Raw genomic sequence first — 17,597 nt, 5'->3', positions numbered from 1 at the left:
TATTAACTTCTGAGTGAAAATTGTTTCGAAGTAAATTCTACATCTTTTTTTTCAGTCCAGGATCATCAAATAGGTTTTTAAAAAATAGTCAAATATTGAAAATTTTCATATATATTATCAGTTTCCATGTTTATTAAATACATACATAATCAGTGAATAAGAAAAAATAGATCATAAGTTTATATAATGGACTAAAATTGACTAAAGATAATTAATAAAGTAAATAACTAATAATTAATTAATACATATGAATAAATTAATAAAGTAAAAGATTAATTTAAATGGATTAAAATTATAGGTAAAAATTAAAAAGTTTAAATAATACGACTTAAATCTAAATAACATATTTTAAAAATAATAATAAATGAAATAAAAATCATGTAAGTCAATTCAAATCCAAAATTATAGTGCACCAAAACCCCTTCCTCGTGCGTTAGTTTTAAAGATCAGACCAGAGTTACGTCTGTCCACAGATGGTGCAGCTTTACTCTCCTGCACCACAGAGCTTCTCCAGTGCGGCAGCAGGAAAATAGGTCCTTCGGCTAAATATACAAACAGCAAGCAAATAAGAGAATCATCTTGCCTTTCAAGCGTATGTAAGAAAATATCCAGCGAAAGAAGTCCAAGTCTGACGTCAATCGTCTCTGTAGCAGTGTGTGTGAAGGGTCTGTGTCTGGGTGTGTGTTTATAGTGCAGAGGAGGAGAGGCTGTGTGCCTCGTCTGAATGGACAGCAAAGAGAGAGAGAGAGACAGCATCAGAGAGAGCAATAGAGAGAGAGAGAGAGAGAGAGAGAGGACAGCATCCCCACTGAGAGCATTGTTGCTGCTGTGCAGCTGAGTGCTCGGGGTTGTTGCAATGCTGTTCTGGTGCTTTTTACTCATTCCGTTCAAATGGGATGAGTTACATTTTGAGGTTTGTTTAAATCACTACACTAAAGTATGATCAACAGTAAAAATGTAACATAGCAAGCATTTATCCAGTACTGTATAAAACTATTCAGAATTGTAGAAACAAAAATAAAATAGTTTTGCTTATAGGGATACAGCACTTCAACTACTTATGTAAATGTACTTTTAAATAATAATTAGTAAATAAATAAATACATTTAAATTTCATTTTAAATAAATAAATAATCTTACTAAATAAATTATATTTTTATATTTAATTTTAAATAACTTGTTTAATGCATTTAATTTTTTTAATTATTACATTTTAAATAAGTAATTTTAATAAATAAATTATAATTTTGAACTATTTTTAATAATTAAAAATAAATAAATAAATGTAATAAATTATAATTTTACATTTATTTAAAATATATTATATAATTAATTAATTTAAAATAAATAAACGTATTAATTAAAATGTAATTTAAAAAAATCTAAATAAATTAATGTAAAATAAATTAATATTATAGTATTGTATCATTTTTAATAATAATGTAATGATGATGTATATTAATTATATTCTATTTAATATTGCATATAATAACTTGCCAGAGAAATTCAATAATAGTAAATAGAACATCTAAACATTTAATATCTCACTGCTCAGTATAATAGAGATGCAGTGACCAACAGCTTGAATGAGGTCGCTCTCTTGGAGGTCGCATGTGTGTGTGACGCTGGAGGCAGCTGTCTTTAGTCACCCAGATACAACCAACAGGAACAAACAGGATCAAAACAAAGCATCCCGCAAATGGGCTTTATAAGGTCATTGGCCCCGGGGTCCGGCTGATTTACCCCGCTTCAAAGAAGACGGTCTCAGGCAGGCGGAAAGATTTCAGAAACGCCTCATTGATTTTGTATAAAACCCTGCGGGATGGGAGGTTTTTGTAAGTATCCAGGGGTAATTACTCCTCTGAGACAGTGTCTTTCTGCAAACGCATTGTCTGTGTGCAATACTCTAGGTGACCTTTGACACAAAATGATGCTCAATGAAAGCCACATGTCTTTACATTTCAGTTCTTTGTGATACATGTGTTTTTTGCAATAAATCAAGTTTTCTTGGCGAACTAGAAATAGCCATGACATGAGATTTTGTGCTTGTTAGTGGACATTGTTTAGACTCCTCACAAATTTTTTTCGGCTGTAAGGTGATGATTGCTTTGAGAAGGGACTGGGGTTACTACAGTTCACAAACACATATTGCTTCTCCAGGTCAATACCCCAAAATACCCCGAGAACATAATAACTAAAACAATGTTACACAAGCAAAATAGACACCTACTTTATATTCAGCATATGTTTTGTTCACACTGGGAAAGCACAGAAACTGTGTATGTAAGTGTTCTTTAAAAGAATAATTATTAAACATAAATACATACATTTAATAAATAATAATTCTAATTAGATTTTATAATAAAAATAAACAGTTCAATAATAATAAATATAAACAGTCATTTTAAATGACACTTTTAAATAATTAAAACATAAATATTTTAATAAATAAATTATCATTTTAATTTTAAATAATTTAAAATAAATACATTTATTAAATAAACAATCGTTTTAAGTTTATTTTTAAATCATTTAGAATAAATACATAATATTATAGTACTATGTAATTATTATTAATAATTAATAAACATAATTACACATTTTTTTTGTTCACAATGTAAATTTAGTTAAACATTACGCTTAAAAATACATTTTAAAATATTTAAAATAAATAGTAAATAAACAAAATATTTTAATTTACATTTTAAATAATTTCAAATATATAATTAATACTAATTATTAATTCAATAATAGCAAATTTCAAACATTTCAGATATTTCTATGAGAATTTGGGTCAAGTGTACCACAGCTGTTTAAACTAACTGGTGATCCATAATTTAAACCATTATCCCCTTATTATTAAAAAAACAAATATGAAAACAAATTATATTTAACTTCTTCGACATGCAGATTTTCTAAATAGGAGCCACTTCGTGAAGGACACTGTATAAAATATCAGCCAATAATATAAAAAGCTTATTGATGTCCGATCGCCAAATAAAAAAAAAAAAAGCACATTTCTATATGAGCCTCATAGAAACATAAACCTACCTCCATTTGTGCTGGAGGCACTCGATCCCTTTTGAGTGATGCCACAAAATGAAATCATAAACTTTGTACACATTTTGTGCAAGCTTACAGCATATTCCCATATTTCCCTCCCAAAATACCTCTCCAGTGCCTTTCACAATAATCCAATACTTACAGCGGTGTGGAAACGTTTCTCAGATATAAACTCTCAGATGTTTTCTTGCACCCTCGCTGTATTCCTTCCTCTTTTAGACAGGGTTCACTATGTCCCCTTTCCACAGGCAGACAGAATTTATAAGGGCAGGTTGGGAAGGGAAAGGGTGTTCCTCTTCGCCTCAAGTCATACGATCTTGCACCAACAATGATGGCAGATGTTTTTCAAAAATTAACATGCAATAAAGAATTGCAGCATTTGATTTTTGTTTCACTGCACAAACTGCAAAGCTGCAGCATTTCCAGAAGCCCTCATTATTTCCAGTGAGGTATCGGTGGCTTCAGGCGGCATTAAACAGATCCCACTCTGCCCTTTAATTTTTGGAGACTAAACCCTAAATTAGTTTCTTGGAAGCCCATGTTGCAAGTTTTCATAGAATCGCATGATGCAAGAAATGGGTTCGACTTAAAACCACAGAGGACCGAGGTGGAGCTTACTTTGAAGAATCAAGTTCAGAAAAAAAAATGTTATTTCAAGCTTTTGGGCACCAATTATGTGGTGAGCACATCAAACTTTCTTTTTTAAACCTGTTTGAAAAGAGTGGGCGAGGAAACGCGTCAAAGCTCTTTGAGTACAGCACAAGTTTAGACACAACGCTGACTGGTTTTCCTCCCACTAAAGACCAGAAATCCCTTAGAAGTCTAGACCTGATCTGAGATTTGAGAACATACAGCAGTGTTGTTATTGTTTACAAAAAAATTTCACATGCTTATAGGCTCATTGATGTGTGAAATGTTATTTTTTTCTTTCATAAAGTTGTAAATAAAACAAAGAGCATCGGAGTATATTTTACAAGAAAATAGAAATGTGTCAAATTTCACATTTTTATTTTTAATAAGCTTGGAAATTAGAAACGCTGCCTTGTCAATAACATTGATAAAATATTAAAATAAAATCATTTTATAAAAGTATTAAAGCTGAAACTAATAATAAAGCTACACACACGTAAAGTAAAACTAATAAAAATGACAAAAGCATATAACAAAATTAATAAAACTTCAAAACTGAAAATATAAAAGTAATATGAAATTATTAATAAATACCATATATAATAACACTGACTTAAAATGCATTCTTAAATTTTATAGATTTATAGTGTGTATAGACATTTTGCAGAATACAAACACAGTCAGTAATAACCAGAAGTGAAAATAGAAATATAACATTTAAATAAAAATAAATAAATGAAAGCAGTGCAAATGAAGGATAAAGGTCAGTAAAGCACACATGATCAGTGCAGTGCAAACGGCATGATGTACAAATTCAAACCGAAATTCACAATAGTTCAGATGAAGTAATGATATACTAGTAAAATGTTCAAAAGTGGAATTGTGGTAAAGTTCGTAAGTGGTAAAGTTAATTTATTTGTGCGTAAGTTATGTGTGTGCATTTGGATTTTTAATGGTTCTTAAGTTGAAGTTTCATATGATAATAATAATTCAAAATTCAAATAATAATTCAAAACCTAATTTTTTAATGCCATTGAGCAGCTAAATTGAACTAAAACTAAGTGTTTGCTAAAAAATATTAATAGCTTATAATTATTAGTAGCTAACTGAATAAATAAATAAATAAATATTGGATGAAAATGTTAAAAAATGTTGAACTTTTTAATTTAAAAACTTCAATAACCTAATAAAATAAAAACATAAATAAAACTAAATCTAAAATAAAATATCTTGTATACGAAAAAAAAAAAAAAAAAAAAAAAAAAATAAAACAAAAATAAAATAAAAAAATAAAATAAAAATAATAATAAAAATGACTAAAGAAATTCAAAACATAGACACTGCCATTTTATTGAAGTAAATGTACAAACACAACAATGAAGAACATTCACATATAGTTTCCTACGATTAATAATGTGTTTATTTTTCCCGGTGGAGTAGACTGAATGAATGAACGCCTCTCTACAAATGGCCGCGCGGCTTTGACGCCTTCCACTGCGGAGCCGCGCATGCGCATTAACCGCGTCCGAGTGCCCGATACAAGATGGCGGAGTCGGTGGGGAGGGAGAGGCGGAGGCGGGTCCGAACCGAATAGCGCAAAGCCTTTCGAGGACTCCTAACAAACCTCTCCAAGGTAAGGGATTCAGCCACCGAAGAGCAGCGCTAGACCTATAGGCGCGTGGCGGAATGCACGGGGCACGATAATATCCCCACGGTTGCTGCAAACGCGCGCAATGCACGCAATAAACAGATCTAATACTGCGCGGTGAGCGCGCCGCCTAGTACGAGATGCCGCGCGCCATTTTGTCGACCGTTTCTACGAAGCAAAAGTGGCGCCTAAACTCTGAGCTCGTAACGGTCGGAGATTGACTGGATTTAAACTCGATATATGAGCGGGTTAACACGCTGCGGTGATGGCGCTACGTATCCCCGTCCTGTCGGTGCTCAAATGAAGCCGGTTGCTCCGCCACTCGGTCTGATTTTACCCGCTGTCTCCCGCACATCGGCTCGCGCTGCCGTAGCTCTTTGTTGGATGTTTTTCTCCTCCTCCTTCGGGTTTGTTTTCGGGGTTTGGCTCGATCTGGGGTGGGCGGCGTAGCAGGCGCATGCGTGCCCTTCTTTCGCTCATTTGCGCTCTTATTAACGACGATAAACGCAGTAAACACATTCGTGTAGAATAGATACAAGATGTATGATGTGATACTTGGGTTTACGAAACAAAAAAAACACGGTAATACGGTGAAAGAAGCGCATTACTCTCCGATACCATCACCGTGCCATGTTACCGCCATAATACTTTTTGTAAGATTAATTTGTGTCTTTTCTGAGATTTAACCATGAATTACTTTTTTTCCCAGTATTTAAACTCATGTCATCTCGGGCCACTTTAATTTTAAACGTAATACTATGCCATTTCCTTACATTTACCACGGTATTACCATGTTATTCTTGAAAGTTCCTCAGAGAAAAATAACAGTATCCTGTGAATAGTGTTTACATACGGGTTTTTTTGTTTTTTAAAACACACACGTACATTATATTACACTCACTTTAACATAATACTGAATATTTATCTTTTAACATATTATTTACAAGGTATTTGGTCCTTGGAAATCCCATTATTGTCAATAACATTATTGTTACTATAGTAAAATTTTAATTAAAATTAAAAAAATGTTGTGCAAAGCTTTAGAGCACTGATCGTGGATCAGTTTTAATTGTGTGTCTGCAGTAATACTATGCTTTAAAATATATTATCTTACAGTATAATTACTATATTCGTAAATATTGCTTTAGTTTTTTATGAATAACAGCCAGATACTCACCGTGCCTTTAAAACAATCCAACCGAGGTGCATAGATAAAAAAAAAAAAAAAAGTTTCTTAAAAAAAAAAAACTTTCAGAAATCACAAGTGAGATGAAAACAGTGTAAGCAATTTACTGAAAAATGGCAAAAAACAAACAAAGCAAAAGTTTTTGTCATGTGTTGACCATTTTCAATGCCAAGCTTGTGATTTTCTTTATTTTTTTGTTTACTCTTTCCTCTTTGGGAATCAGTTTTATGAATTAAATGCTGGTTTGAAACACTATTAGTGAACATTTAACACATGGAGGACCCAGAGTTTCACTCTCATTATTATGTTTAAAGTTCATTATTTTCCTGGGAAGTTTCTCTTTCACATTCACCTCGGCCGACTTCAAGGCATATGTCACACCAAAACAGAAAACGTTGTCATATGCTCAGAATAACCGCTCTGTGTAGCGCTCTCAGAATAACAATGCTTGCGTTTTGTAAAGATGCAGTGTTTTCTGTCTTAAGACGGGACAGATGAGGAGCTATGACGAGTGAAAACCACGCAACAGTAAAGGCAGACTCGGCGGCTTTGGTCATGTCGCCCACCGGGTCCACGTCACAGGCGGCTCCCTTCTCACCCTCCACCAGCAAACCCATCCAAGAGCTGCCAGGTGTGTATCTCTCAGGCTTTAAATGACCGACGGGGCTCCCCTGAGTTCTTCTCTGCTCCGTCTGGGGCTGCTGTGTCCTGTGCGTTTGATATTTAGTTTGACTTTCAGATGAGCTGATTCAGGCTGGATGGTCTAAATGTTGGAGTAAGAGGGAGAATCGGCCGTATTACTTCAATCGGTTCACTAACCAGTCGCTGTGGGAGATGCCTGTCCTGGGCCAGCATGATGTCATTGTAAGTTCAGGCTTCAGAGCCAATCAGATCTCTTTACTGTGGATGTAACATTTAGGGGTTACATTTAGTTTTCTTTGTTTTTGTGTTTATTTTAGATATTTTATATTATTTTAGATAACAAACATATCATTGGAAAGGTCTGAGTCTCAGGATTCCATATTTGGTTATTTTGAGTACTGAAGTAAAATTGACAGAGAAATCTAGAGAAAAACTCATTAAGTACAATTCAAAGGAGTTTTGATGACTCCAAGTGGCTGTTTGTGGTATGACGCCCTAAATAAAATCTCATAGGAACCTCAATTTTTTTCACATCAACTTCAAATTTGGAACATAACTTATTTAGACACAAGGCTTTAATTTTATACCAATTTTAAAGTAAAATATTTATAATAAATAAAATATAATTAATATAGCGCATTTTATTTACAGTACATTTAAACTTCTATAACTTTTTGATACTTAAATTTTTTTTTAAAAATTCCACTTTTGCCAAAATCTGCTAATTTTCTTCTTTAAAAAGACACCAACCTTAGGTCTATATTCCAAAGTGTTCATAAAATACAACAATTTAAGTTTGGATAGTGAACTTTTAGGGTGGGGGGGGTGACAGGGGGGGTGACAGTTAAGGGGTTAAAGTTTTAATTATTACATTATGTTCTTTGGATTTTTTTTTTTTTTTTTTTTTTTTTTTTTTTTTTTTTTTTTATGTAGTTTTATAGTATTAATATTTTGAATTGGCTTTTTAAATATTTTCAAGTTGAAACTTTTTCATTTTAATTTTAGTAATTGCATTGTCGTGTGTGCTGTTTGGTTTTGTTTAATGTTTAAAGGCAGTACCTAATCACTTATCGGTGTTATTTTAGTGTTTAGTATTTAGTTGATTGTTAACTTAAGTTGAGTTAAAAAAAAATTTCATGTAATATTTATATTTTCATTATTAAAGCAACTTTGTAAGTCGCTTGGGATAAAAGCATCCACTTAATGCATTAAAGTCAGTTTTGTTTTCCATAGATACTAGTTTAAACTAGTAGTCCTGTTTTTGCCGTTGTTTTAGTCCGATCCTCTGGGCTTGAACGCGGCTCCAGCGTCTGGCGAGGCAGTGAGCGACGCAGGTCTGGGCAACGGTCAGCGTAAAAGACATCCATCGGAGGACGCTCAAGCAGGCCCTAACAGTTTCAAGCGGCCAAAGGTCAGTTTTCTTCATAATAGCTTATTGTTTTATTTATTTAACCTTTATTTAACCAGGCAAGCCAATTAAAGGGATAAGTCACCCAAAAATGAAATTCTGTCATCGTTTACTCACCCTCATGTCATTCCAAACCTGTGTGAGTTGCTTTCTTATGTTGAACATAAAAGAATTTATCTTGAAGATTGCTGGTAATCAGACAGTTTGTTGTTTTCCATTGACTTCAATAGTATTTATTTTTCCTACAGTGGAAGTCAATGGCAACCACCAACTGTGAATTTTCATTTTTGGGTGAACTATCCCTTTAAGAACAGGTTCTTATTTTCAATAATAGACAAGCTTGCATTACAATACATAAAGCACACAAAAAATAAAAAAAGCTCTTAGTTAAAACATAAGCATATCTATTTATCAGCAGCTCATTTAGTCATATTTAAGTGAATAACTTCTGTTTGATTTCAGGTTGAGATTCCAGTCACTCCAACCACTCCCACCATCCCGATTTCTCCCAGCACGCCAGGAGTTAAACCCTGGGTCAACACCACAGATGATAAACAAGGCCAGACCAGTGTACCTGCCCCGGCTCCGTACCGGCCCTCTGTGTGAGTGTGGACTCCGTTTACACCTCATGCATTAATAGCATTGGCTAACAGCATCAGTTAAATGTAAAAGTGAAAGTGGAAAGTGATTTCAGGTAACCTGACATCAGTTCAGCTCTGCAGACATGACGTGTCTGAACTGGTCTTTGTGTCTCAGGGTGTACTGGGACCTGGACGTTCAAACCAACGCTGTGATCCGCGAGCGAGCCCCGGCGGACCACCTGCCTCCACACCCTGAGATTGAGTTGCAGAGAGCTCAGCTCACTACTAAACTGCGGCAGCACTACCACGAGCTGTGCTCTCAGCGTGAGGGTATGAGCACATCTGACTGAATATGTTCCCATAAAAAAGCTTTACATTCTGCATGCGAGAGATTGTAAATATTAACTTCTTTAACAAACACTGTATATATTATTTGTCTGTTTTCTACTTTTATGCTGCTGAAAATGTAGTGAAGTTATTAGCATTGTTACTTATTGTTTTATAATCCCAGTAATTCCAGTCTGGGTTAGTGTTAAAGGTTTATGAGTGCAGTGGAAAGTTAATGAAACGAAACTGGAGCTCACTTGTTGTTATTACTTGTATTCAGTAAATCAAAAGTGACATTTCTAATGTTATACAAGATTTATTTCAAAGGAATGCTGTTCTTTTGAACTCTCTATTCATCAAAGAATTCTAAAAAAAAATGTGTAACCGTAAATGTATTCACAAAAATATAAAGCAGCACAACTGGTTTCAACATTGTTATAATCAGTAATGTTTCTAGAGCAGTGAATCAGCATATTAGAATGATTTCTGAAGATCATGTGACACTGAACACTGGAGTAGTGATGATGAAAATTCAGCTTTGATCACAGGAATAAATTTAATTTTAAGTATATTCAAATACAAGACAGTTATTTTAAATTGTAATATTACACAAAATTGCTGTTTTAACTGTATTTTTGATTAAATAAATGCATCCTTGGTGAGCAGAAGATTCCTCTTTCAACAAAAAAAACAAAGTTTTTAATGCTATAAATATAATTTATAGAATATTGTTTAGAAATAATTAATAGAAACGATTGATTGGCTGTTTTCAGGCATTGAGCCCCCGCGGGAATCCTTCAACCGCTGGCTTTTGGAGAGAAAGGTGGTGGATAAAGGTCTGGATCCGCTCTTGCCCAGCGAATGCGACCCGGTGATTTCCACATCCATGTTCAGAGAGATCATGAACGACATTCCCATCAGGTACTAGAACATCCGTGTCCAACGTTTCTCATTGTTTTTGTGTTGTGTGTTTCAATATGGCAATGCTTTAATAATTTTCCAACACATTTCAGGCTCTCTCGTATCAAATACAAGGAAGAGGCCAGGAAACTCCTGTTTAAATATGCGGAGGCGGCCAAGAAAATGATTGACTCCAGGTAATTATTAATGTCAGTTACTAAAACTCTTTGAGTTGAACAGGAATGCCGTATTAAAGTAATATTTCCCGGGTGCACAGAAACGCAACTCCTGAGAGTCGGAAAGTGGTGAAGTGGAACGTCGAGGACACGATGAACTGGCTGAGACGAGACCATTCTGCCAGCAAGGAGGACTACATGGTACATTCTCATTCGGTTTGCCCTGATCTGCCTACCTAGGCATCATATGCATGACCGTAACGCGATCTTTCCTCAGGATCGACTCGAGCACTTGCGGAAGCAGTGCGGGCCTCACGTAGCATCCGTGGCGAAGGACTCCGTCGAGGGCATCTGTTCAAAGATCTACCATATTTCTGCAGAATATGTGCGCAGGATCCGCCAGACTCACCTCACTCTGCTGAAAGAGTGCAACATCTCAGGTAGGAGCTGGAGATGTCTGTGAATCTGTCTGGGTTTTATCATTGACAAAAATCGACCAGCTCCAACAAAAATAGAATGGTTTTTTGGCCCCTCACTGTAGGTTTGACTTGAGAGCCTTTGTTATTTATTCTTCTTGCTTTAAAGTGGACGGCGCAGAGCCGACGGCGGTCCAGGACCGGTTGGTGTATTGTTATCCGGTCAGACTGTCCATCCCGTCTCCTCCTCAGCCCCGTGTTGAGCTGCACTTCGAGAATGACGTTGCTTGTCTGCGGTATAAAGGGGAAATGGTGAAGGTCAACCGCGGTCATTTCAGCAAACTGGTGTGTGTATATGCTAAGACTAGTTTGAAATAGGACTGTGACGATAAATCGATGCAGAATCAAGGATCGATTCTGAGATCTTACGAATGCATTGCGATTCTCTCTGGAATCGATTCTGAGCTTAACAGCAGATGGCGCTCTAATCTACTTTTTATCCGCACACTCAAATGCTCATGAAGAAGAGCGCTTGTGCGTTCGGGTGAGTCATGTAATTTCACCTCGGCTCAGAATGCTTTTATGACGCGAGATTAATGTAAATGCAACTTTTTCGACTTTTATGATTGATTATTTTAGGTTGAAGTCTGAAACAAGCAGAGTACGGCTGTTTCTAAAGCATGCAGCACCATCTGCTGTTCAAAACTAAGCTTAGAATCGACTCGAGAAAGAATTGCGATGCCATCGATTTATTTTCGCAGCCCTAGCTCACAACCGATTAAGGCTGGATACTTTGGATTCTTGTTTTGTTACCTTTATTTCTCTGGCTCAAACAGGAACTCTTATATCGGTACAGCTGCATTGATGACACGAGGTTTGAAAAGTTCCTGTCTCGTGTGTGGTGCCTTATCAAAAGATACCAGGTAATACTCAGATTACAGAAATTGGTAACCAATCAGGAAGCCAAATGCAGCATCAATGTGTGTTTCTGCCCTCTTGTGAATCACAGGTGATGTTTGGGTCCGGAGTGAACGAGGGGTCTGGTCTGCAGGGGGCGCTGCCTGTTCCTGTCTTTGAGGCTCTCAACAAACAGTTTGGAGTGACATTCGAGTGCTTCGCTTCTCCTCTTAACTGCTATTTCAAGCAGTTCTGCTCCGCGTTTCCAGACACTGACGGCTTCTTTGGATCTCGAGGGTATGTAAATGTTCTTGGTCATTAATATTATTTTTTTTTAAAAAGCAACGAAAAGTGATGTTCCAACAGATTTTGAGGATTAACTTGTGATTGCTTGTTTATTGAACAGCTGCTAAATTTTACTGAAAGAGCTACAGTAATGTTTTGGACATTGCATTTTTTGCTATATTTTTGGGGTTTATGTATTTTGTTTTTTATTTTAAATAAATTGGTTTAATTGGTTAATTTTATTAAAAATTAAAAAACCAAAACACCATCCTAACATTCTGACTTTTGTATTTTTTCAGTTGTTTTATAAAAACAGGCATGGCTTCTTTCAGAGAGGTTATTTGCTATATTATGTCACTCATCTGTCTTCACAGGCCATTTCTCAGCTTCTCTCCAGCCAGCGGCTCATTTGAGGCCAACCCTCCGTTCTGTGAGGAATTCATGGATGCCATGGTGACACACCTTGAGGTGAGTGTCTCTTAAAGGCATACTCCACCCCAAAATGAAAATTTTGTCATTAATCACTTACCCCCATGTCGTTCCAAACCCGTAAAAGCTTTGTTCGTCTTCGGAAAACACTTTTTAAGATATTTTGGATGAAAACCGGGAGCCTTGTGACTGTCCCATAGACTGCCAAATAAATAACAGCGTCAAGGTCCAGAAAAGTATGAAAAGCATCGTCAGAATAGTTCATCTGCCATCAGTGATTCAACCATAACATTATGAAGTGATGAGAATACTTTTTGTACGCGAATAAAACAAAAATAATGACTTTATTTAACAATTATTTAACTCTCCGCATCACCATTTTGGAGAATATCCGCTGGATGCAAGCAGTTTACGCTCTTCTGTGTCAGCCGCGCTGCACGGATGCGCTGTTTTTGTTCAAATCGAAGCGTAAATACACACAGAAAATGTATCCTTGTCGCGGCTGACACAGTATAGCGTACGTAGTTTTCATCCAGCAGATATTCTCCAAAATGGCACAACGGTGATGTGAAGAGACACAGAGGAGACAAATTGTTGAATAAAGTCGTTATTTTTGTTTTCTTCGCGTACAAAATGTATTTTCCTCGCTTCGATTACGGTTGAATCACTGATGGCAGATGGACTATTCTGATGATGCTTTTCATACTTTTCTGGACCATGACAGTGTATTTTGTCTATGGGACAGTCTCAAGCCTCCCTGTTTTCATCCAAAATATCTTAAATTGTTTTCCGAAGACGAACCAAGCTTTTACGGGTTTGGAACGACATGGGGGTAAGTGATTAATGACAAAATTTGCATTTGGTGGTGGAGTAACGTCATCCCAAAGCTGTTCAATCAAAATATATTACATATAGATTCTCATCATCTCTCCCTCTTTCTCAGGATCTTCTGGAACGCTCCAGCGAGCCGCTGTCCTTCATCATCTTTGTGCCAGAGTGGCGTGACCCGCCGACCCCTGCCCTGACACGGATGGAGGCCAGCCGCTTCCGCAGGCACCAGATGATGGTGCCTGCCTTCGAGCACGAGTACCGCAGCGGCTCGCAGCACATCTGCAAAAGGTCAGAATTTGGTTGGTCTGTTCCTTGTTCTTGTGGTTTTAGTTTCTTGTTCACTGCACAAGTCTTACCAGAAGTGCTTTTAAACTGCAATTGGCACCAGTTTTGTGAAGTTTAAAGGAAGTTCATTCAGAAATGAAAATGTGCTTACCCTTAGGCCATCCACGATGTGGATGAGTCTTCATTACATCACTTTCTCACCAATGGTTCCTCTGCAGTGAATGGGTGCCGTCAGAATGAGAGTCCAAACTGATAAAACTGAGCTGATACAATAATCCACACCACTCCAGTCCATCTATCGATGTCTTGTTTATAAGAAACAAATACATCAAGGCATTTTTAACTTTAATAAAGGACAACATGGGATTGATTTTGTCATTGGATGAAGTGTTGGTTATGGACTTGTATTTTAGCCGGAAACAACAGTTTGAAGTTAAAAACATCTTAATCATGTTTCTTACAAACATGCAGCTTTTGGCTTAACAAGACATTAACTGATGGACTGGAGTGCTGTGGATTACTTTTGTAAGATTGTGATGTTTTTATCAGTTGTTTGGACTCTCATTCTGACGGCACCCATTCACTGCAGAGGATCCATTGGTGAGCAAGTGATGAAATGCTACATTTCTACAAATCTGTTCCTACGAAGAAACAAACTCAACTACATTTTTTTTAATGGGTTACATTTTTGGTAACCTATTTCTTTAACTCTGTGTCTCTCAGAGAAGAGATTTACTACAAGTCTGTCCATGGAACTGCAGTCATTTTCCTCCAAAACAACGCTGGCTTCAGCAAATGGGAGCCCACCACGGAGAGAATCCAGGAGTTCCTGGCGGCGTATAAGGTCTCGGGCCGCTCATTGCCCTCACCTGGTCCTTCTTCCACCAGTACAGGAGACAAAGACTCCAAACCGGTTCAGGAGCAGAGCTCAGCTAGGAGTCAAGACAACAGCAGTCCTGTTGACAAGACTGCACCGGACACAACAAACATTTAGACCGCGGCGCTGGGCGTGTGGCCACGTGTATGTATGTACGTTCATGGGAAAGAGTTTATGATTGTATGAGAGGTTTAATATTGTGCTGTTGGGTTTAGATGGACGCTGGGCATGTAAATGTTCACGTGAGAAGAAGAAGAAAGACCCATATTTGTTTACTTTCTTTCGCCTCTATTATTTAATATTATATGTTTTAGGTTTTTTGAGTTATGTTATCATAATTGTTGGGATTTATATCAGTGTGTTGATAGTTTGGTCACATTTTTGTTTTTTTAAGAGATGATAAATGTAGCCATGTATATCTTTTTTTATTTTTGTTGGCCTTTTTTTTTTTTTTTTTTTTTTTAGGGTGAATCTCATTGAAATGTAATTTCACTCTAAGATCGAAAGAAAAATATTTTGCGTAAAGAAAGCCTTTAAGTTTTTCATTAGCATCTTCTTCAACAATCATGCAAGTTTTTTTCATTTTCATTCTTGTTTTTGTAGTTTTCATTATTCTAAATGGATTGCATTATTTTAATTTGTTATACAGTAATTATTTACTGTATTACAGTTAAAAAGTTACTATTACAATTATATTTATAAAAAATAAAGTCAGCCTAGATTAAATTAAACACAATGCAACATGTTAGCACTGGGGTTTTGCTACCTAAATATATTTTGCATTACGGTAGTAAATTATTATTAATTTTTTTTGCGTTATGGTGTATATAAAATAGTATAAAATTACAAAAACGGAACCGTTTTTAAATGCCCTTCATATTCTTATAAGCAAAATAAAACAGCATATTTCTTTGGGTTGAAATAAGACAGGCTTTGTGATATTGACTCTTTAACTCTGCTTTTCTCAATGGCAGGAATACGAAGTTGTCAATGAGCTGACGCACCGATGCTTGTATATTGTTGTTTTAGATGATTCAGAAGACGATCGGCGATCAGGCAGCTATGTTTAAATGCCTTCATCCTGACATGCATTAGCGTTAGTGCTTCTCGAAGCATTCGTCAGTTCCTGTTAAACCCGTTCGTAGGCGTTCTTTTAGGAGTTGAGAGGACATGCTTGGTTGCTTCATGTCAGAATATATACTGTTTGAATAACAAAAGGTCAGTAATGAAGCAGAAAAAATATTTATGATCCAGTCATCCATCTGCAGTGAAAGCCAGTTTTCTTAAGTTTCTAAAATATTGTACAGAACACGATAGCAAATCTGAAATTGTTGAACCGTAAGGATTTTCTACTTTTATGCGTTCTTGGTTTCTGTTCAGTACAAGCCTGTCCTTATGTGGCATTCTGGGTCACATCAGTTGTAGCATTTAGGTCTAGCAAGTGGAAAAATAAAAGTAAAATTTCTTATTAGTTATGAAAGCATTATTCATACTGTTAGTGGTGTTATATTGAGAATGAATTAGCTCGTTAATATGGCGCACGCCCCTCGTTTTTTCTCCAGTGAGTGTCTCTCTCATTTTGGGTTTTATAATTGAGAGCAACGAGACGTAGAAATTCAAACAAAGCAGTAAATGAGTGGCTTATTCTTTCTTTAATAACTGCATTGGCGTCCAGTTATTAGAATTGCTTGCTATTGCCTTGATTTCACCGTTTCGTGAAAAGTGCTTTAAAAGTTTTTTTTTATTCTAATCAGAAATTTGTTTACATTGGTTTAAATTGTATCACTGGGCAGCGTTTTGAATGTACATTTTTAAAAAAAAGGCAAAAGAGAAAAGATGTTGTTTGATTTGTTGCTACAATTGGATTTGAAATGTTGCGATTATTAACACTACAATGGTGGATCTTTATTTTTTGTTTGTTTTCGCCCTGCGAATACTTATGTAGAATTCATATTGTAAGACCAATCACTTCCATCTGTAAGAAAGCATTGGTTTGTTTGGTTGTTTTTACTCAGTGGACTACATTGTCTCGAGGCCAAACTTGGGAAATGGCTTTTATTTTAAGTTTAAAAGCATTCCAGTGGTTTGACGTGTCATGTTACCCAGCTTGCCATTTATAAAATCCAATGTAACCCTCGGTTTAAGCATTGGGCGCTTGTTGGATTTCTTAGTCCCAGAGCGGATCACCAGCAGAACTGTAGATGATGTACAGATCATGTGAAGTTCGTCGCTTTCCTACACGGCTCTCGTGCGTTCATTTGGAAAGAAAACAAAAGATGTCTTTTGTTCAATTTAACGTTTTGGTTCTAAATAACTGTTTATGAATTATAGAAATTATGAAATAGTTGTTTTAAACTAAACCAAAGTGTTATTAAAAGAGGATTTTATCTTGTATCTTAAAGTAGAATCGTGTACGATCGCATCAGTGTAACCAGCAAAAACATCCATTTATTCATAACTTTATTTTTATAACTTTTTTTTTTCTTCTTTGTTTTCTTACAAAGGTATGTTTGGGTTTTTGTTTTGCATGACCAGATATTTTTCATTACAAAAAAAAAGATAAATTGTACAGATGTGTATTGTTTGATTAGTCGTACGCTTTGCCACGCTAGGCTTTTAACCGATTTGTATTTATCAGTCATGTTGATTGATTTATATTTGGTCGCCATTGCGTTTGTTGATTCAGCGTCCTCTTAAAAAAAAAAAAACAAATGCCATGAATGTCTCCCCTGTAATCTTATTCTGATAAAGACAAAGATTCAGTGAATGTAAATATGTCTGTGCTTATATCATTTTTCTTCTACCTGTATATTATCAGTGTTGTGGCATCTCCCATCACCTAAAGTGGTATAAAGATTTCCTCTGAATCAGAAAAGCTCTCAGTAAAATATTGAAATCATGCACCCATCTCTGGCATTTTTATTTAATTTATTGTACATTTTTGATTTGCATGTTTGAAGCGTCATCAGAAACATGTACATATACATAGTAATGACGTATAAGTATATTATTTTAC

At 35.8% G+C, this 17,597-nt stretch overlaps 2 protein-coding genes across 5 annotated transcripts in view; one reads left to right on the top strand and one right to left on the bottom strand.

The window, feature by feature from the left end:
* Positions 1-4,026, bottom strand: part of LOC109052156 (phospholipid transfer protein-like) — a 12,504-nt gene extending 8,478 nt beyond the window's left edge. The window contains exon 1 of one of the 3 annotated variants that reach the window (XM_042726655.1): positions 3,206-4,026. The gene's annotated coding sequence lies outside the window, so the exon portion shown is untranslated. Of the gene's footprint in view, positions 1-583; positions 755-3,051; positions 3,160-3,205 lie in introns of those variants that run through there. The other 2 variants (XM_042726657.1, XM_042726656.1) reach the window with 2 other exon arrangements.
* Positions 4,027-5,103: 1,077 nt separating this feature from the next.
* Positions 5,104-17,482, top strand: LOC109052157 (mRNA (2'-O-methyladenosine-N(6)-)-methyltransferase-like). 2 transcript variants are annotated; one of them, XM_042726645.1, is made up of 16 exons: positions 5,104-5,326; positions 7,013-7,158; positions 7,267-7,391; positions 8,446-8,580; positions 9,040-9,179; positions 9,334-9,488; positions 10,259-10,406; positions 10,499-10,582; positions 10,663-10,762; positions 10,839-11,001; positions 11,147-11,322; positions 11,814-11,900; positions 11,987-12,171; positions 12,534-12,627; positions 13,532-13,707; positions 14,428-17,482. In XM_042726645.1, the coding sequence occupies exons 2-16, from the start codon at positions 7,032-7,034 to the stop codon at positions 14,696-14,698; spliced, it is 2,166 nt and encodes a 721-aa protein (XP_042582579.1). In that variant the 5' UTR covers positions 5,104-5,326; positions 7,013-7,031; the 3' UTR covers positions 14,699-17,482. The 2 variants fall into 2 exon arrangements, with proteins under 2 accessions (XP_042582579.1, XP_042582580.1); XM_042726646.1 differs by having other exon boundaries at positions 5,256-7,158.
* The last annotated feature ends 115 nt before the right edge of the window (positions 17,483-17,597 follow it).

The sequence above is a fragment of the Cyprinus carpio genome, chromosome B6 (assembly GCF_018340385.1).
Source record: "Cyprinus carpio isolate SPL01 chromosome B6, ASM1834038v1, whole genome shotgun sequence".
NCBI classification, from domain to species: domain Eukaryota; kingdom Metazoa; phylum Chordata; class Actinopteri; order Cypriniformes; family Cyprinidae; genus Cyprinus; species Cyprinus carpio.
The sequence above is the reverse complement of the archived record's forward strand: the minus strand, read 5'-3'. Positions and strand labels throughout refer to the sequence as shown.